Source organism: Physeter macrocephalus, chromosome 16 (genome assembly GCF_002837175.3).
Source record: "Physeter macrocephalus isolate SW-GA chromosome 16, ASM283717v5, whole genome shotgun sequence".
NCBI classification, from domain to species: domain Eukaryota; kingdom Metazoa; phylum Chordata; class Mammalia; order Artiodactyla; family Physeteridae; genus Physeter; species Physeter macrocephalus.
The window spans coordinates 38569752-38594880 of NC_041229.1; the positions used below are offsets into that span (position 1 = coordinate 38569752).

Genomic DNA, 25129 nt, shown 5'->3' on the forward strand with positions numbered 1-25129 from the left:
CCAGGACCACAGTAACCAGGTGGGGAGGGAGCAAGGGAATACATCCTCTCTCTTCCCCCCTCCCACTGGCTCCCCCAGGCAGAAGCCAGAGGGCAAGAGAGCTCAGATGATGTGGTCCCTAGAAATCAGCCTCCTGGGACACAGAGCAGAGCACAGGAGAGAGTGGAGAGTGGATCTGGGGGGCCAAAGGAGACCACCTAACACAGGAGCGGTGAGGTTGGAGCTGGGCCCGGGCACCCAGCTAGGATATAAGTAGCGGAGGGGAATGGTGAAGGCCCCCCTCCACTAGTGTTGACATGGGCGGCAGTACAGAGGGAAGCAGGGCAGCATTTACATCACAACCATGTAACTGACTCGGTTGGGGGACAGGGATTGTCCTTTTCTGGTTGAATGTAAGGGAAGACTTGAGAGAGGAGATTGGAGAAATTGGGGGTGGGGGGAGTCATGACTATGCTAGTTTGTCATTTAACCTGGAAGTATAGGATGCTACTGAAGATGTTAGAAAGAGCAGTGAGATATGACCCAAAAAGTATAAATAAGCAAAAAGAGACTTCTCACTTCACATATGAATAAGGCAGAAAATTCATGTTTATCCATTTTGGGGATCAGAATATTAGCTGCTCTGATGGGTGGAGGATCCGAATGGCCCTATAGTACTTTATTCTCTTTCTTGGCATTATCATCCTAGCTCTTGTGATTTCTGGATAATACCTCTTGGAAAGTATTAATAGCATGTGAATAAATTAAGCCCAGCTGGGCCACTACCAGAAATGATGTAGTAAGCATTGTATTTCACTGCTGTCCATGGACCCCCTGCATCACCATCACTTGGTGGTGGTGGTTAAAAATGCACTTTTGGGGCTTGAGAGGCCCGCGTACCACAAAAAAAAAAAACCCCAAAAATGTAGATTTGTGTGCTTCACACCAGAGGTGCATTCTGTAGGCCTCGGGTGGGGCTCAAAAGTGCATTTTTAAAAAAAATTTTTATTTTTATTTATTTTATTTTTGGCTGTGTTGGGTCTTCGTTGGTGCGCACGGGCTTTTCTCTGGTTGCGGCGAGCGGGGGCTACCCTTCGTTGCGGTGCACGGGCTTCTCACTGCGGTGGCTTCTCTTGTTGTGGAGCACGGGCTCTAGGTGCATGGGCTTCAGTAGTTGTGGCTCACGGGCTCTAGAGCGCAGGCTCAGTAGTTGTGGCGCACGGGCTTAGTTGCTACGCGGCATGTGGGATCTTCCCGGACCAGGGCTCGAACCCGTGTCCCCTGAATCGGCAGGCGGACTCCCAAACACTGAGCCACCAGGGAAGCCCAAATCTACGTTTTAAAATGATTTATTTTTTATTTTTTGGCCGCGCTGCGCAGCATGAGGCATCTTAGTTCTCTGACCAGGGACCAAGTTGCTTCTAACACAGACTGAATTTGTAGAACTCTAGATTTAAGGCAATATCACTAATTTCTTGTAATAGCTGTCCAGGCAGGGGCTTAATTCCACCAGAGACAAAGGAGAATCTGATAGGGATCCAGCCCAGGGGTTCTCCATTTAGAATCACCTGGAAAACTTTAGAGAAAACATCCTGTGCTGATCTCCAAGCACTACCCCCCCACTCAAGCTTTTTAAAGGTTCCAGGTGATTCTAAGAACCTCGGATCTCTGAACACAGAAGGTGGAAAAAATTAGAAATGGAGATGTCTCAGTTTAACTGACTTGTTTGAATTCTGTAACACATTGTCAAATGCTAAGAATAATTGCTCTGGAAAAGAAAACAAGAGCACAGAATGGAAAACTGGCTTCAGTGAGTGGTAGAGGAAGATGACCAGGGGTGTTGTAACTTGAGAAGGTACCGGAGGTCTGGAGAGGTCTTAAAGGCGCCGGCGCACTTTCTCAGGCTCCCGGGAGGAGCAACTGGAGGAGTTCCACGGGAATTTGTTTGCTCTCGAGGCCACCCCCTGGCCTCTTCTCAGGCCTCCCTTGCCTGTACCCAGTGCCAGTTTAGGATTGGGGCATTTTTTTTGAACCGCCCCCCTTTCATTTTTATTTTTTCAAATTCTGAAGACAAAGGAAGGTCTGAAATGGAAGTGGAGCATCCTTTCATTCCCTCCTCTGTTCCACCACCTTCCGACTTAGGAGGAGAGAACTCTCAGGCCGTTTGTCTCCCTTCCGCACAGTTCACCCCACACAGACATGTGCCACGCGCCTACTATTTGCATGGCACAAGGACAGCTGGAGATGCTTCCTCCTCCCCAAAGGCAGGGAGGTGTGTGGGCAGCTTGGGGATCCCAGAGGAAGGGTGATTCAGGGGGAGGAAGGCTGTTCAGGAAATGGAAAGCCCTGCATTTCTCATTCCTTAAAAAAAAAAACAAAAAAAAAAACGGAAAAAGCATCCTTCTAATTCTTCCAAAGCTGTTTCTGTTCCCAAGAGGATAAAGAATATTCTAGATGCCAAGGACGGAGGATTTCTTTTTTTTCTTAAATGGGTGGGTCGGAACTCTGCTTATGCCTTTCCTGAGAGCTGAAAGGCCTGGTGGTTTATTCCTCCCCAAACGTCCTTCCGCGGTTCTTGTGGCCCCTCTGGCCTCCTGCTTCTTTTCTGAAAGGCAGCTCTTTCCCAAGCTGGATATTTTTTCGTGGTGGGTTCTCAGATCTAGTTCATTCTGACTTGTGGGAGTGTGCAGAGGGCCTGTCTGCAGCGTCCAGCTCCAGCTCTGATAAGATTATCTGATGTTCCGATTTCAGCTGCAGTTTTAGTTCCTTGTAAGGGGGGGCCCTCTGACCCACCTGGTGATGAGCAACAGGGTGACAGCAACTCTTTAATGTCTGTGTGTGTGTGTATCACAGTTCACACAGCAGAAACAAAATTGGAACACCCACTGTTCAACTCCTCTAATGATTTAACTCTGGTTGAAAAATAAAACAAACCCCAAAGGAAATAGCCTCTCTGTCCCCACAGGGTTAGATAGGAGCTCACTAGGTCTCCCCCATCACAGGATCTTGTCTGAATCATTCCCAGCATGTGCTTATCTAGCTTCAGCCTAAGATTCTGCTGAGGAAGGAAACTCCACCCTTCCCGGGGCGAATCAGTGCAAAGTTTCACCATCATTTTGATCATCCTTCTCGAGGACCAACTTTCCCAGGGGGAAATCCTGGAGCAGAACTAGAGGACAGTCCGTTTTCTCTGGAGCCCCTCTTTTCTTGTCTGCAAATTGGAGCAAATCATATGTGCATGTGTAGGTTTGGTTTTTTACACTTCTTGTTTGTTTGTTTGTTTGTTTTTGTGGTACGCGGACCTCTCACTGCTGCGGCCTCTCCCGTTGCGGAGCACAGACTCCGGACGCGCAGGCTCAGCGGCCACGGCTCACGGGCCCAGCCGCTCCGCGGCACGTGGGATCTTCCCGGACCGGGGCACGAACCCGTGTCGCCTGCATCGGCAGGCGGACTCTCAACCACTGCGCCACCAGGGAAGCCCCATGTGTAGGTTATTGTGGAGCTCAAGGGAGATAATTCTTTCAGTGTGTCGAAATTAGCTCACTGGTGTAAAGGGCAGACCCTTCCCCACTTTGTCCTTGGAGATCAGCCTGCCCAGCAGGATGGTTCTCTCATGTTCCACGCTCCTCAGCACTGTCCGCACTCCTGGCAGCTGCTCATCAGCAGCAGGGCCACCCCTGACCCCTCCACCTGCCAGCTGCTGACACAACGCACCCAGTCTTCTCCCCGTCCCCATGTGGCCCGAACCAGTCTTCCTCCTCACTGCACTTGCTTGGTCCCCTCACATCAGCAGGGCCATTAGCTGTCACCTGCAACCCTTGGCCCCGTCCCATCCGGACACTGACAAGTGCCGAAGCTTCATGTTTGTGTCCTGCAGAGCACTGCTCCTGTCCGCAGCAGCTCCTCCTTCCCCCACCACCAGCCCCAACCAGTGACAAATTCCCCCATGGCAAATCTGTACCAGGTGACATTGGCCCCTGAGGTGTGCGTGGATTTCACAGCCCAGGAACCCTCAGGGACAGGGGCTTCTGTTCACTGGCCCCCTGCCCCTCCAGCCCGTCACTTTGTCATCATCCCCGTGAGATGCTCTCAAGCCCCAAGATGCTCCCTTGTACGGAGACCTAGGTAGCCCCACCCTCCCAATGCCCCCTCTTCCTTGGATACAGGTCGGGGGCTGGAGGACAATCTTTGCTTAAACCTGTAAGCCCTGCTTCTCCAGCTAAGGCTGTGTTCCTCTCCTGCCTTTACGTAAAAACTTCTCAAACGGAGGTCTGTCTGCAGCCTCCTCTTGCCCATATCCAGTCACTTCTACCACCTGTCTTCCTTCCTGAGCCCCCTGTGGAAATCGCCCTTTGAAGCCTCACTAATGACATTTTAATCATCAAAGCCCTCAGGCTTTGTCTCCATCCTTCCCTTTCCTCTCCGAGCAGGTGCCACACACTGTGATCCTCCTCTAGGAGAAGGTTTGTCCTCCCTTGACTTTGATGTGACACTAGAAGATTAATTCTCCTAGGCTCCATCAGTTTCCCAGTTGCCCCTTCATCCCCTCCCTCCCCTCTGCCCCATCCTCTAGCATGGCTTCCCTGTGGCTTTTGGCCTCCCTTCCTCACCTAGAGGCAGGGGCAGGGCTAGGAGCTTTGATTCTGCAATGCTGGGCATAGGCTTGGCTGTGCCACTTATGAATTAGGTGAGCTTGTAGCTGTCACTTACCTGAGTTTTAATTTTCCCGTGTGTAAAATGGAGATGATGATAATACTTACCTGGTAGGGTTGTATGAAGAGCCAATGGGATGCAGCAGTGCAGTGTTTTCTAAATGATAGTCATTTGCAGACCTGCTTCACAAGAGTCCACCTATACTACCATTTACTTGAAATTTGGTCTTTGCATTGACTTTAAATAAACTCATTGGAAAATAAATTTAGTCTTATCCTAAATAATCATATCCATGAAATCATGTGTAGGAAATGCTGGTTATATCTTCCCAGAACACATTAAACATAAATGCATAACTATTATAATATCAATAGAAACATACATTGGTTCACTTCTCATTGTCCACAAGGCACCACGGGGTTACATGCACTGCAGTGCAAGTCTTTTTTTTTTTTTTTAAAGATTTATCTATTTTTATCTATTTATTTATTTTGGTTGTGCCAGGTCTTAGTTGTGGCACACGGGATCTTTGTTGGGGATCTTTGTTGAGGCACACGGGATTTTTTTTTTTTTTTTTTTTTTTGTCACATTGGGTCTTCGTTGCTACGTGCGGGCTTTCTCTAGTTGCGGTGAGCGGGGGCTACTCTTCATTGCAGTGTTCGGGCTCTAGGTGCGCGGACTTCAGTAGTTGTGGCACACGGACTCAGTAGTTGTGGCTCTTGGGCTTGATTGCTCTGCGGCATGTGGGATCTTCCCGGACCAGGGTTCGAACCCGTGTCCCCTGCATGGGCAGGCGGATTCTTAACCACTGTGCCACCAGGGAAGTCCCACATGGGATCTTTTAGTTGCGGCATGCAGACTTCTTAGTTGTGGCACGTGGACTCTTAGTTGTGTCATGTGGGATCTAGTTCCCCGACCAGGGATCGAACCCAGGCCCCCTGCATTGGGAGCGTGGAGTCTTACCCACTGGACCACCAGGGAAGTCCCCTACAGCGCAAATCTTATGTGAGTCACACCACAGTGCCCGGACCCCAGAAAGTGTGTGCATCAGGCTGAGCCTTTGTAACTCCTCTATGGCCAACCTCAACTTTGTGCCCAAGCTCCAGTTCTGTATCTCCAGCTGCTATCAAATATTTCTGCCTGTCAATGTAGTCTCCTCTAAAGATCAGCCTGTCCAGTTTCCCTCCACTGCCCCTCATTTCCGGATGACCTTGACTCCAGCCTTGGACATCATCTCTTACCTTCCACGGACCCTCCTGCATCAGCCTTCACATCCCGACGCTCCTACCTTCCAGAATCTCGCACATGTCCTTCCCTATCCATTCCCTCAGCTGCCTTGTGGTCCAGGCTTTCCTGGCCAGTGCCGGCAGGTGTATATCTCCCTGGAATTATACATCCCTAATGACGCTCCAGCCTCAGAAGCCATCAGGGAATGTCCCCTGTGTACAGGTCAAGTTTAGACTTGGAAGCATAGCATTGAAAACACGCAGAAAGCAGAATGGAGCAGTAGTGCGTTAAGGTCGCTGAGGTCACGCCATGTGGGTTTGCGACCTCACCCTCCCTCACTGAAAGTGTGACATCCGCACACTACTCAACGACTGAGCCTCAGTTACGTCTTCTACAAAGGAGGTAATAGGGATCCTGTTAGTATTTTAAAAGATACGTTCTGTAAAACACTTACCATGGTGCCTGCTACATAGAGAGTGCTCTATGAGTCGCAGTTATAATTATTCTATGATTAGTTATCTGTATGTCAGATCATTTATAGTCTGGCCCCCTGCTATCCCTTCCAATTAAACCTTTCACTTTTCCTTACTCAGAGTCGCATTTTCACAGGCTGCTTGTCTCTGCCCTCAAGCCTTTGTGTAGACGTCTTGTTAAGCCTTACTGACCTTTCTGTTTTTCTAAGTTTATCAAAATCTTGCACATCCTTCTAACCCTGCCTCAGCTTTTGTTTTCTCCAAAAAGTAAGATACCTTCTCTGACCTCATTTATTGTGCCCTTCCTTCCTCTGGATCCGATTGCTCTTTTTCTTCATCACATTTATTTGGCACTTACCTTTATCTGCATTGCACTGTTGTTTTTTCTTGGTTTCCTATTTAACTTTGTATGTATCCGTATCTTGTTTCCTTAAGTTGATCGTGAGTTTCTTGATGTGGAGGCCTATTTTGAGGCATATGAAGCAGTGATTAAGAGCAGCAACTGTGGGGATGGACTTCCTGAGTTCATGCCATGACATCACCACTCACTAACTGTGTGACCTTGAGTAAGCTACTTAATCTTCACGTGCCTCAGTTTCTCCACCTGTCAAAATGTGATAATAAAAGTACCTAGTTTTCATGAGTTTAGATGAGTGAATACTTAGTGCAGCCACTTACTGATTTAGTACAAGTGAAATTCTTAGAATAGGGCCTGGCATATAGTACTTGATAAGTGTTGGTGGTGTTATTATTACAAGTCCTACTGCTTTCTCCTACAGTAGTGATCACACATAAATATGCTTAATACATATTGTTGAATGGGTGCCTATTTTCCCTCCAGCTCTCCTCAATTTTCTATTAGTCTACTTTTCTTACATGCATATTAGCAGGAAAATTGAAAGTCTCCTTTCATTTAATTCCAAAGCAAAAAAGAAATCCCATGGGTTTAAATAGCTTTGGCTGTCTGGTTAAAGGAAACAGACCAACTTGTTGAGAGAGAGAAACAGTTTTTTTTTTTTTTTTTTTGGTACTAAATTTGAAGAGGAATTTTTTAATAAGATTATTTATGGGGCAGGATTCTGGTGGTTGGGGAGCACTCATTCTTCTAAAACCTACCTAGCATGTTGTGATTAGGAAAAAAAAATTTCCATTAAACCCAGGAACTGTATCAAATTATATCAGCAGCCCAGGAGGACTAGGTCAACAGGGAGGTGGATTACACAGAGAGCTTTGTGCCTGTCCCTTCATCCAGTGATTCCTCTGGGAAACCAAAGAGAAAGCTTAGTGGTACTTGCAAAAGGGCAAGTGAAACCCAGAAATTGTAATCTGAAATTACATCTTACATCATAGTTGTATTTTTGCCTTTAGGGAGCAGTGTTGTCAGTAATTTACTGTAATTACTATAACCAGATCCTTAAACTATGTCTGCAGAGAGCATGGAAAAAAACACTTGCCTTTTATGCGACAGTGTCTCAAAGAATATATTAGACTTTTAAATCAAATATTCTTATTATTTTTAGTACAGTGTTCCATACACGAATCAGGTATTTTAGTTACAGACACACTTCGCCATTCCTTCAGAAAGTGAGAGCCTACCAAGACATAATGGTTGTTTTGTAGAGTTAGGAAGCATGATGATGAGGGGGAGCTGTTATACCAATTTTATTTAGATTTTCAGATGACTCTTTAACAAATGACATTAGAACATTTGTCATCTTGAGATCAAAGGAAAGTTTTGTCATAAGTTAAAAAACTGCTTTTAAGACAGGAAGTAGAAATCATCATGGGCATTTCTGTCAGTGGAGATCAGTTAGCAGATTATTATAAGGGCCTGGGATTTAATATGTTTTATAAATTATATGGTAAAGTGATTTCATAATGGAATATCCACTTTTTTAATGACTCTAAGTTGCAAATACAAACTCAATGGAAATAAATTTCAGTAAGACAGAAATGCCTACATGAACAGATAAGAGAATTATAGGTGATAGATAATGCAAAGGAATTGGTAAAAATAAACAAACAAAAACCAGACAGAATCAGATTGTAAGCTGGCTGATGTGATTTGGCAAAGGTCTGGGAGTCCCTATATCCTATCCTTAATGAGAGATTTCAGCCTGTAAAGTTCTTGACACATCAGTAAAGGTGTTGGAAGATACTGTTCTACTTACACCAAACAGGTATCCAGTAGGTGGTCTAAATAGAAAAAAGGAGGGCTTCCCTGGTGGCGCAGTGGTTGAAAGTCCGCCTGCTGATGCAGGGGACACGGGTTCGTGCCCCAGTCCGGGAAGATCCCACATGCCGCAGAGCATCTGGGCCCGTGAGCCATGGCCGCTGCGCCTGCGCGTCTGGAGCCTGTGCTCCGCAACGGGAGAGGCCACAATGGTGAGAGGCCCGCGTACCACAAAAAAAAAAAAAAAAAGAAAAAAAGAAAAAAAAAAAAGAAAAAAGGAGATTTAAGCAAAGTAAGTAAATTTGGGTATGATAAATCCATAAAAAGTTATAAAAGGAAACAAGGCATACTTTAGGAGAAACTTTATAAACCTTAGATGCGGAAAAACAAAGTTTCTGGGCAGATTTGGAATGCCTCTCCTTCCACTACAAACACATAGAAATGTTGTGTTAAAAATATTATATATATGTATTTAAATTAAATTCATATTTCAGCAAAAAAGTAAGAAGAATTTTCAGGTGCCAGAAATATATAAGAAATCAATAGCCAAAGCTGTGTGTGGGAAGCCACAGGGATGGTAGGGACTAGGGCTCTAACCTGACTGGGGACAGGAATCAAGATTACATAACCTATTCATGACATGGGTCTGGAACTAGGCTCACCAGGTAAAGCTGGGGGCTGGCAAACTGTTGCAGCACTGTTGAACCAGGCATGAAAACTATTTGCAAGTTGTTATAGGAAGTAGCTGCCCACATCATGTCATTAGTGGAAATAGTCACCCTCCAGAAACAAGCTTAAAGCCATCATCTTTCTTTTGTATGGGTCCAAATGTGCACTGCTTTCTCCATGTGGAAACCCTGAACTGAGAAAATAACTCAGAAACTTGTCCAGAATCATTGAACTCTTTAGGGCTCTGGCAGAGGCAACTGTGAAAGCAATCCTATTAGGTTTGTTTTTGTTTTCATTTTTGCCTTTTTTTTTTTAACAAAACATCATGGACCTCTTATAAAGACAAGCTTATGAGCAAAAACTGCAAAGCACTTAAGTATACATACCACCTTGAAGTCAACCAATAGGAGCAACAAAATAAACTGAAAAACCAAATACAATAGACAGATCTTAAAGGGACTTTAAGAATGTCTAAACTATTGAAAGATAAAAAAGAATTCCTCAAGAGAGGAAAAAAAATAAAAAAGGAGACTATGAAATAGAACCAAATAGAAATGCTAGAAAAGAAAAAAAGATTCATTGAAATGAAAAAAAGAAAAAAGAAAAACACCTCAACAAAGTAGGCAGTAAACTAAACATAGCTAAAGAGAGATTTAGTGAATTGGAAGCTAGATCTAGGGACTCACCTGGAATGCAATATAGAAAGTTAATAAGGTATAAAGTATGAAAAAGAACATAAGTCACAAAAAGGATAGAAGGAGAGGCTTTGATGTAATTGGATCCTCAAAGGAGAGAATAGAGTGTTCATTGAAGATCAGTATGTGGTCTCATAAAACATTCTTTGGTATTTTTGTCAGAGATTTAAGACTGTATTAGATAAGCCTTGGGAAATTTCTCTATTATTTATTTTATGTTTTAATTTTGACTGGTAGCATCCATACTAATTTATATACATTATATACATTAGTGTATTGAACTATGGTCAGACAAGACAAGCCTAGAATGCCTGACACAGTCTTCCTCCATGAAGTTTTGCTGTGTTTACTGTTCTCTGTTACAGCTGCTGATGTAGAGAAAAAAAGCAAGTAGCCAAGTGAGGTGCTAATAGGAAAAGTGCTTCTGGGGGAACCAGCCAGCTGACCAGTTTCTAAGGGTAGTAGTACTCTGGAAACTACTCTGGCCATTTGCCTGCTGCCTGTGCTGCCACATTTCTTAGACTGTGAAGCTAGAGGCTCAGCTTCCATGTGCTCTGGGCAAAAGCAGAAAGGAAGCATGAGGGCCAGCCTGTACATGTACCCTTTTACCTTCTCCTTTCCACCTTCTCTCTCCATTCTGGGGACTGCAATCCCAGGGGCTCAGACATCAGTTTCTCTCCCTGCAACCTTAAGGAACTTCATTTATTCTGTGACACAGAGAGAAAAGGAGACTTCAGTGGTTTTTTTTACTCTCTGGTGGAGAAAACTGGTAGAGCAGTGTTCTTTAAGATGGGGGAAAATATGGCTTAGTAATAAAGAACATGTGCCTTAGGAATAAAAAGACTGACCTCAGTTCAGATCCTGTCCTGCTAATTACTGGATATCTTTTGAAAAGTTACTTCATCTTTCCGTGTTTTAGTTTCCCCGTTTGTAAAATCAGATAAAAAATACCTTCTGTAGAATGTTATATTGAAAGCATTTACTTGGCAGTTAAAAAAAAATTAGTTCTTGACCTCCTGTTATACCACTATGTAGGTACAGAATTCAGGCATTTTGTCTTGATTTCAAATACTATAGTCTACCTTGTCATCAAACCATAGGGCCAAATTTGGTGTTCATAAGAATACAGTGACCATGGATATAGGGTTCTGAAGAAGGCAAGGGGAAGGGGAGGGAAGATGTGCTCTCTTCTGCCTGCACTTCCTGAGCATATTGTTTAGTTTCTGCTTTGCCTAGGGAGGCCAGGGCAGGGAGGTTAACAGGGCCCATTGTGGAATTGAGCCCTGGCCTTCCTAACCACTTCAGTTCATACTGGCCCATTTCCCATGTACCTGCGAACTGTGGGCAGACAAGGCTTAACCACGGCAGCCCCTTGAACTCAAGTGGCATGAGAAGATGCAGAAGCAACCAGCTCAGTCTCCTCTGACCTTGGCAGCTGGGAGACCATGCTCTGAAGTTTGGGAGTAAATCAACCCACAGTCCTGGTTTCTGCCTAAGAGCAGGATATTGTGTTGTCTCTTACACACACACACACACACACACACACACACACACACACACACGAGTCTCTCTTTCTTTTTGTCTTCCCCATGTCTTTTTTCCCTCCCCTTTTCTCTTCTTGCCTAGCTCTCTTTTGTTCCTTCCCCTTGCTCATCCAAGAATCTCTCTTTTCTTGTGTTCCAGCCTGCCTTCTGTCCTTGTAGGCATTATTTCATCCCTGGGTGGCTCTTGGGCAGAAGACGAACCACTGCGTTGACCTGTGCTCTGTCACACAGCTACCAATTAAAAACCCAGCTCCAGACTTCTGCTAGATGGGATAAAGCAGCTACACCAGGCTAAATGCAGACACAGTTCCCTAGTAACCATGGAGAAGCATGCATCCTAAAATTCCTGACCTTCCACCCAAGACTCCATAATCTTGGCTCTGCCATATCTTGATCTCACGATTCAGGAATGAAGTTGATATTTCCATGGGGTGTATCTTTCAGCTATCGAAGAGCAGCGGCAGCAGCTCTGCAAAATGAATGTGCTTCTTATTTCTGTCCTGTGAGGATGTGGTAGGAGTGGAGACCATCCAGGAGCACTTCTAATTCTAAGACTGGGGGAAGGGACAGAACAACCTTGAAGGGTGAGGCTATGGCTTACTTCATCATTAGACCTCAGTGAATATTCCTGCTTTCATACCAACTTGCTCATCTGTTGCCCTGCTAACCCTACACATACATGCATGAGCATGCCTACATTTGCCTTTGCAGAGCTGGAGAAATGCAGAGTTGGTTGCCCTCCCGACAGGAGGTGCAACAATCACATGACCTTGACTCCCTTGGGTTTAGAGACAGGTTTAGCGAGTCTAAACCTAGGGAATCAATTAGTAAGAATTTACTTATTTTAATTAGTTTCTTTTTTGTTTTTTCCTTTTGAAAATAACATATAAATAATTTGTGGGTTGATGTGGGTAGGAGAGGTACAGGGAGAGAAACAAGAAAATAGAGGGGAAAAAAATGTATCACTTGCACCCTCGGGAGTCAAACAACCATTGTGGACATTTTCATGTGTTTCCTTCCAAAGTTTTTGCATGCCTATTTTTAGAATTTAAAAAATTGTTATCATTTAATTTTATAATCTGCCTTTTCCTTTCAACATTATAGCACATATTTCCCCATTATTACAAGTGCTTTTTAATGGCTTTGAGATATTTCTTTAATAGATGTAACACCATTTATTTAACTGTTCCCAGTTTTTGAAAATGTAGGTTGATTCAACTTCCTGCTATTATAAATACTGTAGTGATGACCATCTCAGATTAACAAGAGTGCCTTGAGATTCTAGTAGGTGTCAGTCCTTGACTGGGTCCTATATACAGGGTCCCTGGTGTCAAGGAATTTACCGTTTAGTTTGGGAGCAAAAAATAGAGTTCTGGGTTAATCCTGAGCTCCTTCCTTTCATCTTTTCAGATTGGCAAAGTGAAAGTATGTATTATACTTCTGTATTTAAAAAGAAAAGAAAAAAACAGAACCAAGAGGGATGTATATATTGATCATTATTGATATATAACACATAGCTAGATTGGCCTGGACAGAAAATGCATTGTTAATGATAGCAAATATTATGAGGAGATGAAATTCGAAGAGAAGTTGGTCTAATTTTAGCTTGGCCTGGGAAGTATCTAATAACTGATAATAATCTATACACATTCCCCTGTTTGATTTATTTATTTTTTAAAATTTTATTTATTTATTATTTCTTTATTTTTCTGGCGGTACGCGGGCCTCTCACTGTCGCGGCCTCTCCCGTTGCGGACGGAGCACAGGCTCCGGACGCGCAGGCTCAGCGGCCATGGCTCACGGGCCCAGCCACTCTGCGGCATGTGGGATCTTCCCGGACCGGGGCACGAACCCGTGTCCCCTGCATCGGCAGGTGGACTCTCAACCACTGCGCCACCAGGGAAACCCTAAAATTTATTTTTTAATTTATTTATTTTTGGCTGCGTTGGGTCTTCGTTGCTGCACGCGGGCTTTCTCCAGTTGCGGCGAGCGGGGGCTACTCTTCATTGCGGTGCATGGGCTTCTCATTGCAGTGGCTTCTTTTGTTGCGGAGCACAGGCTCTAGGTGTGCAGGCTCAGTAGTTGTGGCTCACGGGCTCTAGAGCGCAGGCTCAGTAGTTGTGACTCATGGGCTTAGTTGCTCTGCGGCCTGTGGGATATTCCCAGACCAAGGCTCGAACCCGTGTCCCCTGCATTGGCAGGCAGATTGTTAACCACTGCGCCACCAGGGAAGCCCCCCTCCCCCCCGCATTTGATTTAAATGCTCTGATTAGAGTTGAATGTTTTTCGTATATCCCAAAGTATGTAAATTTCAGTTAAGAATATGTTCTTTAAATTGCAGCTAACATTGGTGGCTGATTATCTGAATTACAGTTATGATTTTTATGGGCCTGCTGAGATTTACTTTTCCCCTTGTTTTCATTTTTAAAATCGATTTGAATCTCATGGAAAAATATTCCCAAAAAGGGCTGTGAAATTTATAAAACCACAGCAGACTGAAAACCAATGTCCTGATGGTGTATTTGTGAGTGTGTGATGGGGTATTACTGCAGGGCAGGAGTGGAGTGTACACAGAGAGTGAAATAGGAAACAGCCTATTTGAAAGATGCTTTCAGACACCAGGATTGTGGGATATTAGAGTGAAGTGTGTGTACACTTCTAAACCTAAGCCTTGGAAGTGTTGGTGTGATAGGGACTTTGCTCGAGTCTTGGCAAAATGATCCAAGGACACCCTGTCTGCTGTGAACAGGGACACATCTCAACCTCGCTTTCTTCTTTCAGATTGATGATCCCAACAGCAGCCTTGAGGAGGTGATGGATGAGGCTGACGCCATCAGCTCTGTGAACAATCTGGGAAGCAAGCAAGCCTTGCACGCAGATTACCTGGGTTCTGATTACCAGACAGGACAGCTGTACCCGTTCTCCCTCAGCAGTGACCCCGACACGGCCACGTTCACTCTCACAAATGCAGCTCCAATGACCCCATCCTTCCAGAAACGGTGGTACGTGAATCTCAACAGCCTAATGGACCGGGCCCTGACCCCACAGTGTGGCGATGGGGAAGAGCTCTACATCATCACAGGTGCCGTGCCCTCAGACCTCAAGGTCAAAGACAAAGTGACCATCCCGGAGTTTGTTTGGCTGGCAGCCTGTTGTGCTGTCCCTGGAGGAGGCTGGGCCATGGGCTTTGTCAAGCACACCCGGGACCGGGAGGTCATAGAAGATGTGATGGTGAAAGAACTTGAGAAACTGCTTCCATTCAAGCCTCAGCTGTTCCAGAACAACTGTGGGGAAAGTGAACAAGACACAGAGAAGATGAAAAAAATCCTGGAAATGGTCAATCGAGTCCAGGATGAGGAGCGGAGGGTAGACTCTGAAGGGGACTCTGGGACCCTCTCCAGCACAAGGAGTACCAGGTCCACTCTGCTGCCTCCAGAGGCATCTGGGGAAAGGAGTAGCCTTTTGGGAAAACTCTTGGGCTTCACTGCTACCCCATTCACCAAGCTTTGCCAATTAATTTATTTCCTTGCAGTCAGAATCCTGAAGTACCTTGTGTATTTCCTGTGGTATGTCACCAAACAGGTGACTCATGGTCTAGAAAGTTGTCTTTACCGCCTGGGGTCAGCCACCATCTCCTACTTCTTGGCCATTGGGGAGGAGTTGGCCATCATTCCCTGGAAGGTACTCAAAGTCATGGTCAGGATCACCAGGGCCATTCTCCGCATCCTTTGTTGCCTGCTGAAGGTTGTTTGCCGTATCGTGGGCATCCCTGTCCGAGTCCTTGTGGATGTGGCCACTTTTCCTGTGTACACCATAGGCGCAGTTCCAATTGTGTGCAGGGACATTGCAATGGGCCTTGGTGGCATCATCTCTCTGTTCTTTGACACTGCTTTTGGCACCATGGGTGGCCTATTTCAGGTCATTTTTACTGTCGGCAAGCAGATTGGCTACAAGATTACTTTTGACAATCCTGGCGAGTTATAGAAAAAAAACCTGAGTGACCAGTCACAGTGAATTTGATTTTTTTTTTTAAATAGAGAAAGCTGGAATATTTCGCCTATATAATGGGTTTCTGTTCACTGTCAATTATCGTAATATTTTGGCCTTTGGTGGGGGGGTGTCTGCCTGTTTTTGCAAAGGAAGATGATACAATTTTGACTTCACCCAAGAGAAGTGTTCAAGGTGAGATTATGTGTAGGTCGCCTGCTGTGATGTGGGTGAACTTCCAAGCCATCACCTTCAGTTACTTACTCTGATACAGGTGACCATGTGAGAGACTCAGGTGTTCATTTGTGATAATTAAAAATTACAGGAAAGGAGGACAACTTAAAACCAAAGGCTTTCCAAGAAAAGTAGAAAGGAGTCTTGTTCCTCCTATTACTCTCTGAGACTTAAGGCAAAACTGATATAAATATTCCTGGCCAATTTGTTATCATTTTGCTTCTTTTTCTCCCCAACGCAGCTGACTTGGTGAGGTAAAGACATGCTTCCCTGTTGAAATAACTTTCTTAGGACATAGAATCTGCTATATACCTTAGCTTTCCATGGCTCCCAAGGACCTGTAAGGTTGTTTTGTTTTTTTTCTTCAAAGTTGAATTTTGCTGCATTTTTTCTTTTAGGTAATGATAAGCATTTTATGGCAAACGTGGCATAACAAATTCTGAATGCAAGGACTAAGATTGTTTGCCCCTTGAATGCTATAGTACAGTCCTCCCAGGTAAGAAAAAGGGAGTGCACAGGTCAGACCCCTGCTCTGAGTAGGTGCTGTAGGTCCGAGGATATCCTTAGCCAAGCTTGGATTAACTTGACATATATTAAATCTCTGGCTGAGAAGACAGAGCTCAAAGACCTGCATGTTAAGCTAATATGAAAATTCATATTCTGCAACATACTAGATCATTCTTTCTTACACTTCAGACAAGTACCCAATACCAAAAGTAGAAAGGAGTAAAACACTATGACTTCTGTCCTTAAATGATTGCTTTGGTATAAAGGTATAAAAAAGAGCCCCCAAATAAAAACTCTTCTGGCCATCTCGGAAAAAAAAAAATCCATATACATATATATAAGTTTACATATGGATAACCTTGATTCAGAATCATTATCTCAGGAAATTATTTTTTAGTGTGTTTGAGGCTAGAAAACATAACTCTCCCATTAATTCAAGTTCTATGTGAGAGCTAATCCCCAATTTTTTGATTAAGTACTTGTCATTTTAAATCTTGCACTGAAAATGATTAACAGGAGGAAGCTGAAGCTCCCAGACTTTGCTCTGCGTTCCAGAGCTGAGATGGAATCACCTGGATTTTTCTGAGTTTTCTAAAGAATTTCTGTGGGATGTAATAGAAAAGGACCAAGGGTAAACTACTAATTTTGGGATTGCAGGCCACCATGCATCTGAAAGTTTGATGCAGAAACTTGGGGTCCAGAAAGGCAACGAGGAGAGAAGGGTGGGTCAACCATTTGCATCAAGTTGGTGGACAAGAAATGTGAGTGTAATGAGAGTTACATTTTGTAGAAAAATAATTGAATTGGACCCAGAGTGGAAGAGCAGCCAGCAAGCTGCCATCCTGATCAATTTGTGATGCAAGATAAGGTAGTATGACACCAGACTGCGAACGTGTCATAGGGAGCTATGCACCAGATTACCTAAGACTCTTAAGCAGTATTTTACCAACACTTCTGTTAGTGAGCATAAAAATCTGTAGTCGGGCTTTCCTTCGTTTTAGCGGCATGAAAGTACATGAGGAGCAAGGGTTTGCCTTGGTACTGATGGGTCAAGAATCCTGCTGGATGAAAGAAAGGGAATTTCAGAAGGGACCAGTGAGATGGTCTGACCAAAGCCTCATTTGATGAGGAAGCTGAGGCCTGATGCTAGCTGATGGCATATTAGGAGCCAGGGTCTTCTGCCTATGTCCCATCACACCTGGGATGTCAGATCTGTGGTCCAGCTGCCTCCCTGGACCAGGGTAGAGTTTTCTCCATCATCCATCAAACAGACTAGGCTCTGATGAATCAAATGGGTTTGGCCTATATGATGAAACAGCTAGCCATCCATGCATAACATCATGCTTACTGCCTCCCATGGACTCGATATCCCCTCAGAGTACTTATTTGCATACTGAAAGACCCAAAGAGGGCATCCATGGTAGCTTGAGTCCCTTGGCACCATGGTAGGAGCAAGGTATTTGAACTGCTGCTTGAGAACCATTTGAAAATGTCTTCCTTTTCAGTTCCAGTTGTTTAGCATCTTATTTATTTATTATGGTGTGGCCTTTTTTGAAATCTGGAAAGGAAAAAATATCCCTAAGTTTAGGTGGCTGAGACCCTTTGCTCTGGACCACTGGTATTGGCTGTTCCTCTGGTTCACTAGCTCCAGCAGGTGGCTGGACTGCTGGCCTGTTCCCAATGATCTACTTTGGGCTTTTGGGTGGGAGTTCGGGTTGATGAGCCCCATCTCTGGCTTGAAGATTTCTCTGTGGCTCCATTATATTCTCAGGCCTTTGGGGACGTCAGCCAACTCTTCAGAACTATGGAGCTGATTTTCTAGTCTGGATCAGACATGTCTTTGGACACTTTTCTTTTCCACTGTGCCTTTTGAGTGTTTGCTTCTCAGCATCAGCACTTACCCCTAAATGCAGACGACGGTGTCAGGAGAAGGAACTAGAGTGAAACACTAGTCATTCATTCAGTCATTCATCCATCAAACGTGTATTTGAACAGCAAAGTTGCAGAGGTCGACGATACATGGACCCCATGTTTGAGGAGTTCAAACATCTAGTGGTGAGGACATGGTACAGTTGATCCATGTACCACATCATGGTAAGCCTGCCATGGTCCTAGCAGCATGAGCCCTGGAGCACAGCAGGAAAAACCACGAAACCGTGGACATTGGGGAATCCTTTACAGAGGGTGTGACAAAAGTCAATTTGACATTTTAAAGCTATGTACAATGCTGTGCACCTTGCAATGCTCAATAAAGTAATTGTTGACAATGCATCAACCATTCTGGAAAATATCTAAAGGGGGAGAATCCTGATGGTTGTAATGAGGTTTGGGGGGTTATCTGTGATTTTAATTTTTTTCCCATTTTCTTCTTGATCGACATTAACTCAAGCTGTTTCCACTCCCATCTGGATTTTTTTTTTTTAATTTTGAATCATATGTGAGAAAACAGAGAAGGTTAGATCAGTGAAATAGGCCCTGGAACTTCTTTTCCATGTTGTTTCTCTGAAAAGCTATTTGGGACATGAAATATTGGAAGCACCCGGGGCTTATTGCTTCACTGACTCTGAATCACATAGCAAGTTATAGAAACACTCTGATTTGTTTATTCATTATGAAACCCCCCCAGTGTGAGAAATGACAAGCAGTCTCTGGAAGGAGGTGGTCCTCTCTGTGGCCTTTATTAGGGTACCCAACCCTGTGGTGGAGACGGCAGGCATTCTTGGCTGCCTTCCCAGTGTGGGCAGGGTCTTATGTGTGATTCTGTGTCTGGTTCAGCATTTCACCTAAACTCATCACACAGTACGAGCTTTTCAAAATGTTACACTATGAGCCATATAGTGTGGACTCCTTGACCTTTATAAATGGGTTCTCAGACAGAATTCTCATTGTCTCTTTCTGTTGTTATTTACTCCCAGATTATGGCTTGATTTCTAATCATTACACTCCAAACCTATTGCTTTTAAGCTTAAATTTCAACAAAGAAAGCACTCATGACCACTTGTTCTCATTGATTGTGTACAGTGAGTAGGAGTTCACAAAGAGATGCTCTCAGGAGGGGATCAAGGTCACTCCTGGAGGCCGTGTTGCCTAATGGTTAAGAGCGCAGGCTCTGGAGTCCAAATGACTTAGGCTTGAATCCTGGCTTCACTGCTTAACAACCATGTGATATTGGGCAAGTTACCACCCAAAGCTTTAGCTTCCTCGTCTATGCAATGGGGCTAATTATTAGTACCTACCTCAGAGAGTTGTTATGAAAATTCAATGAGTTAATGAAGATAAAACATTTATCCCCACGCCTGTCACATGGTGAGTTCCCGGTAAATGTTAATTGTTGTCGATATAGCTATTGGTCATAATATCCATACATCTTGGATGAAATGATGAAGTTACCTTAGACCTCAGAATATTTCTAGATCAGAGCTGGAAGGGTTAAAGTACGGTCTGGGAGTTGAGGTTATGAATGAAAATGAAGGAATCCAGAGCCTCATCAGTGGTGTCAAGATACCTGAAGAGACAGGTGATGGCTGGACCTAGAGTCTAGAGAAAGGAGATTCTGAGAACAGGAACTCTGCATGTTTTTTAGCACCTATTCAGGAAGGGAGGCATGAGCATTTCTGGTCTGTCTCTGGAGTAGAGAAGCATTTCCCCTACAGACCCTTCCTTGCTAAGTCCATAGTTTTATAACAGACTCAGCTTCCCAAGAACCCTATTACTTGGAAGAGAGTTAACTAGACAGAGAGCATGTACACATTAGCGGCTGAAAAGGATGATGACCCTCCCTGTAAATAGTCAATACTATTTATTCTTCAGCCTCTTATGAGTTAAGACATTATGAATTAGTGCCCGAAGACTAACTGATCCTGGAATATTGATTAGATAGAATTTCTGGGCCCTCATAGTTAATCCTTAGACCTTGCACTAGAATGACCACCCTCCTTCCTCCACCAACTCGCTCTCACCAGGTACAGCCTCCAAGAGGCCCTGCCTGTCAGCCTCAGTGCCATCCTTGGGTGATTTCATCCCATCCAAAGCAGATGCTGACAACACATTTGTACTTTGGAGGCTTGAGTAGGATATAAAACTGCATGCTCTCTCTGAAGATGGCATACCTTTCAAAAATGAGATTATTTTTATAAAGAAGAATCCATACTAATCAAATGAACCAAAAGATAATTTTGATAAATAATTAAGAAATTATAAGAGGTCTACTTATTCTCTGTGTCCTAACTTGACCCACTTAATGGATCACTCTGGTTCAAGCATTAAAATTAGAAGAGTCATGCTGGCAGATGCCCAGAGCTTGTGGACTTAGCTCCTGAACCACCCTTTTCATTGGCAAGTTCCACCCCTCTTCTTGACCACTTTGCCAGGTATCTTTTCATACCTCTGCCTCCTGCTGTAACTGATGCACGTATTAGGTACCTTCCGAGTTCCTTAGATTTGACCCTTCAGGACCAGTCTTGCTTCATTTTATCTTGATCTAGTTACATCCCCAGAGAGATCACTTTTCCAACTAGAGCGCCTTCCAATGGGCAGTTCCTCGGGCAGCCCTAGCCAGGAGGGTTCCTGCCTCAGGGGCACTTACACAACCTGAAGGCTCCTGGGCAGTGGAAGAGGTTCATGAGGGTAACAAAATGGCTTTGGCTAATGCAACAACCCAGAGCTAAACTTATATGAGTCTAACTGGCCTGACACCCTTCTCCAGGGAAGACCTGTGAACCTGAGCCAAAGGGCTGGTGTACACTTGTTTACTCTGTAAGCAAGAGGAGAAGAATGTGTGATGTATGGTGGAACCTTGTACAGAGTAAATAATAGCTTTGAGAAATAAAAAAAAGTATAGAAAAAGTATAGAAAAATGTAATTCATGCTTAATGAAAAGGGCTTTGAGAGTAAAATAATTTGGTGGTGGTTGGGATAAGGTGATACCTAGAGATGTTTCAAACCAGCTCTCATTAAGATTCTCATATATGTCTATAAGTCCTTCCTAAATACAAGTATAAGTTTGGACACTCCTTGCCCATCTAAACAAGTATATTGGTTTTCTTTTCATCTGAAGGTGGCAGACTCACCTACATAGAACCCTAGAGTTTGCAGAAGTACTTTCATCTGCAGGGATTCGTCTGATCTTCCCAAACATTGCACACACTGGAGTATTGACAGGTGTACCCACAGTCGTCTAGACTTTGACAGCAGGAGTCTAGAGTTCCTTAGGGAGTATTTCTTTCTCTTTTGGATAGGAAAGGGCACATTTGCTAAGATGGAACAATATTCAGTTAAAAAAAAGTTTTTTAGGTTTATTTATTTATTTACTTTTTACTTTATGGGTGCAGAGAGAAGTTCCATCCAGTACTGTATGGATCAGTGCTACTCTGATTTGGAACATCACTATCTAGAACCATCCTGAAGACTCCGTGTTATAGGAGAGGCCATGTCCTAACAAGAGCTTCCAGGATTTCAGGCATCTTTGGAAGAAAAACAAGGAGCTCAAGATCAAACTTGCCCTGAATTCTGCACTTCAGTGCTTCTACAAAGAGTTACGGTATAGGGCTTGGGGTTGGTTTTGTTTGTTGTTTGTTTGTAAGCCTGCACTCTGGATTCTGTAGACCCGGGTTCAACTTTTAGTTCTACGACACTTTTGGGAAAATATCTCCAAACTTCTGTGAAATTTAATTCCTTGTCTGTAAAATGTGGATAATAAAAATATCAACCTCAAAAGGTTTATGTAAGAACCAAATGAGGGGAATTCCCTGGTGGTCCAGGGGTTAGGACTTGGCGCTTCCACTGCCGAGGGCCGGGATTTAATCCCTGGTCCAGGAACTAAGATCCTTGCAAGCTGCGAGGCAAGGCCAAAAAAAAAAAAAAAAAAAAATCAAAAGACTCAAATGAGATAATATGCTTTGTAAACTATAAAGTATCACAGAAATATAAAGATTTATTATTATAGAAGGCTCCAGGTTTGGTTCTTTTTTCTGAAAAATCAGTGCATAGTTCTTTTTTTAAAAAGGTGAGTAGACACAAATGAAAATTAAAGCAGTTATCCAGAAAGTGTACATGGCTTAGCCAAAAATTTGGTTTGACAGTAAGCATTGTACACTATGCCCTGAAAAGGCTCTGAACTTCAGGTCCTCAGAATTCTGCCTCTTGTCTATCCTTAAGTCCTATGTTCTTCTTTTTTTTTTAAATTTACTTATTTTATTTATTTATTTTTGGCTGCGTTGGGTCTTCGTTGCTGCGCGTGGGCTTTCTCTAGTTGCCGTGATCGGGGGCTACTCTTCGTCGCGGTGCGTGGGCTTCTCAGTGCGGTGGCTTCTCTTGTGGCAGAGCATGCGCGGGCTTCAGTAGTTGTGGCACGTGGCTCAGTAGTTGTGGCTCTCAGGATCTAGAGCACAGGCTAAGTAGTTGTGGCACAGGGGCTTAGTTGCTCCGTGGCATGTGGGATCTTCCTGGACCAGGGCTTGAACCCGTGTCCCCTGCATTGGCAGGCAGATTCTTAACCACTGCACCACCAGGGAAGCCCAAGTCCCATGTTCTTAAAGTCAGTGAAATCCGTCTTCAGTAGACTGCTGTGCACTCACCTCATGCCTGTTTGCTTTCCTCCCGTATGAATCAGCCGAGTCCCTGAAATATTAGGCATTAAAAAGAAGACACCGTATGAGTGATACATAATAAGAGCTGAACAAGAAATGGGTGCCAGAGAGTGAAAAGTCCCAGGGGAGTCTCTGAGAACCAGTGGAAACACCCAGACCTCCCCTGGCAGCCTGCCAATGGGAGGCGAGCCCGGGCCTGCCACCGAGTCACTGTCCCCAAGAACACCAGACAGCAGCTCCTGGGATTATGATTCTGGAGGTTGTCTCAAGTCTCTGATTCCCCAAGCTATTTGTTAATGAGGCATATCCAGGTGTATCCTGTTCATGGCATTTAGAAGGAAACTTCCAGGGAAGTGAAAGTTCCAGGAGTGAGGAATCAGCAGGCTGGTCAAAGGGGAGGGTGCTCCTGGGACCCAGGAGATCTGAGTTTACTTCCTGTGAGTCACGGCGCCTTTTCTGGATACCATCACAGGACCATCTTTAGGATCTTGCCAAACTGCAGGTACTAAATCTTTGCTTTTCAACAAGTACTTTCACATTAATGAGTCACAGAGATTAAGTTTTATCAATTTCTCTCTCCTATTTGAGGGTTCCCCAAAAGTCGGAGAAATCTCCTGGGACATTATTGGGACGACAGCAGAACATCATCAACATGGTCATCATTATCACCGTCATCATTATTATGATTGTCATCAGTTCTTCCCCGACTTGCAAAACTGATGAGCGGGGTTACCCTTTAGGTGGCAGCCAACCTGAGAGCATTTAAGAAATGTCGTAACACTCATGCTCCCAGCAGCCTGCGGTATTGCCAGAAATCTCCCCCCTTGGCTCCCTTCCCTTAGGCTGTCTCTTTCCTATGAAAATACAAAGAGCAGCCCATTGTGTTAATACTAGCAACTTAGAATAAATGATCCTATGAAATCCTTCCCACTAGCTGGATCAACTCCCATAGGCAGTAATTGTTTTGCCAGGTGGGAGGCGTGGTGGGAAGCATTGGGCTGAGAGGGTCAGGAAGTGCCTTAGACCAGCTTCCCACGGGGCTGGAGCGGGGCCTAGGCGAGCCCTGTATTGTGAGGGCTAGGGACAAAGTGAGGTGTCCTCTAAGATCTTAGAAATAATGCCAACAAATTGCTTTCTACTTCTCAAATAGAAGATCAGCCCATAATAGATCAAAGTAGAAATATACACCTGAAAGAAGGCTCATCACCTGTAGTGTGCTAGTTAATGGTGAACAACCACCTTGCTGAGGGGAAAAAAAGACCCTGATTTGTAATGTTTGCCCATTTCTCTGATATAAACACCCTCACCATGCCTGATTTCCAGCTGCCAATGGAACACCACTGAAAGCAGAGTGGGGAAGAACACAGTCTGCTCTCCGGAGCCGGCCACACACACCACAACTCCAGAATCCAACTGAGGGCATTACGACATGTATAGACAAACTGTTTCCAGCACAAAAGGAGGTGCTCAGTCATCGTATGGCAAGGAACGAAAATTCGCCGAGACAGACACTGACTATGCCCAGATGGATACTCTCTAGGAGAGAACAAGGCTTGGCAATTTGAACTTTGGATATTTCCAAATCCAAAGGCTACATCATCTGCCCTGCAAAATGAATGCATCATTATTCTGGGCTCAACGCCATTAAACTTCGACCCACCTAACACTTCTTATTCTATCCCATTCCCACCAAGAAACTTTTGATTGTGACCTGGCTTCGGATGATGGTTTGCCTCCAAGGCGAGGGTACGCCGAACACATAGACTTCAACCCCCCTCGACAATGCTTTATTTCAGCAAAGTTTTTACAAAGTGGCTTTGAATTATGTTTCGATTTCCTGCGTAGCTTAAGAACATAATGTATTAAGATGCTGATGGAAGTGTTCCAATCTACAAATCAGTTCTATTTTTCAGTGTAAATTAATAAAATATCATAGTGGTGTCCCACTCAATCTCTCATGTGTCCTAGTGTAAATCCCTTTCTAAAAGCCCATCACTTCTGGAAGCTCATTAGAGCCCACATCTGAGCTTCCAAACATGAGAAAATATCTCAGGGTGCGGTGTCCAAGCCAACACAGAATTCTACACAGCCCTGGTTAGCTTCCCCTGAAACGCCATGGCCACCTTTCCATCTCCTTCCTCAAGACTCACTTCTTAGCACTGTATCCTCTCTCCATGAATCAGATATCGTGAGGATGTATTGAAAATCAGTGAAAACTCATTTGCTGCCATTGTACTTCAAGATGGCAAAATGCACTTGTCAGGATCCTTTCGTTGCATGCAACAGAAACCTCTTTGAAGCTAGCCCAGTCCCAAATTTACTGGATCATGTAACAGAAGCTTGGAGAGGGTCTTTTGATATCAGAGACTCACATGATGACAGAATCCTATCACACTATGTT

The 25129-nt window shown here is 44.3% G+C and overlaps 1 protein-coding gene across 3 annotated transcripts in view; it reads left to right on the forward strand.

Moving 5' to 3' along the window:
* Nucleotides 1-24805, forward strand: part of ENDOD1 (endonuclease domain containing 1) — a 36716-nt gene extending 11911 nt beyond the window's left edge. The window contains exons 2-5 of one of the 3 annotated variants that reach the window (XR_448371.4): nucleotides 14195-15595; nucleotides 21472-21680; nucleotides 22752-23230; nucleotides 23317-24800. Coding sequence is in view for 1 of the 3 variants with exons in the window: in XM_007116825.4 (XP_007116887.2) it covers nucleotides 14195-15397 (1203 nt within the window). In the remaining 2 variants the exon portion in view is untranslated. Of the gene's footprint in view, nucleotides 1-14194; nucleotides 18413-21471; nucleotides 23231-23316 lie in introns of those variants that run through there. The other 2 variants (XR_008619575.1, XM_007116825.4) reach the window with 2 other exon arrangements.
* The last annotated feature ends 324 nt before the right edge of the window (nucleotides 24806-25129 follow it).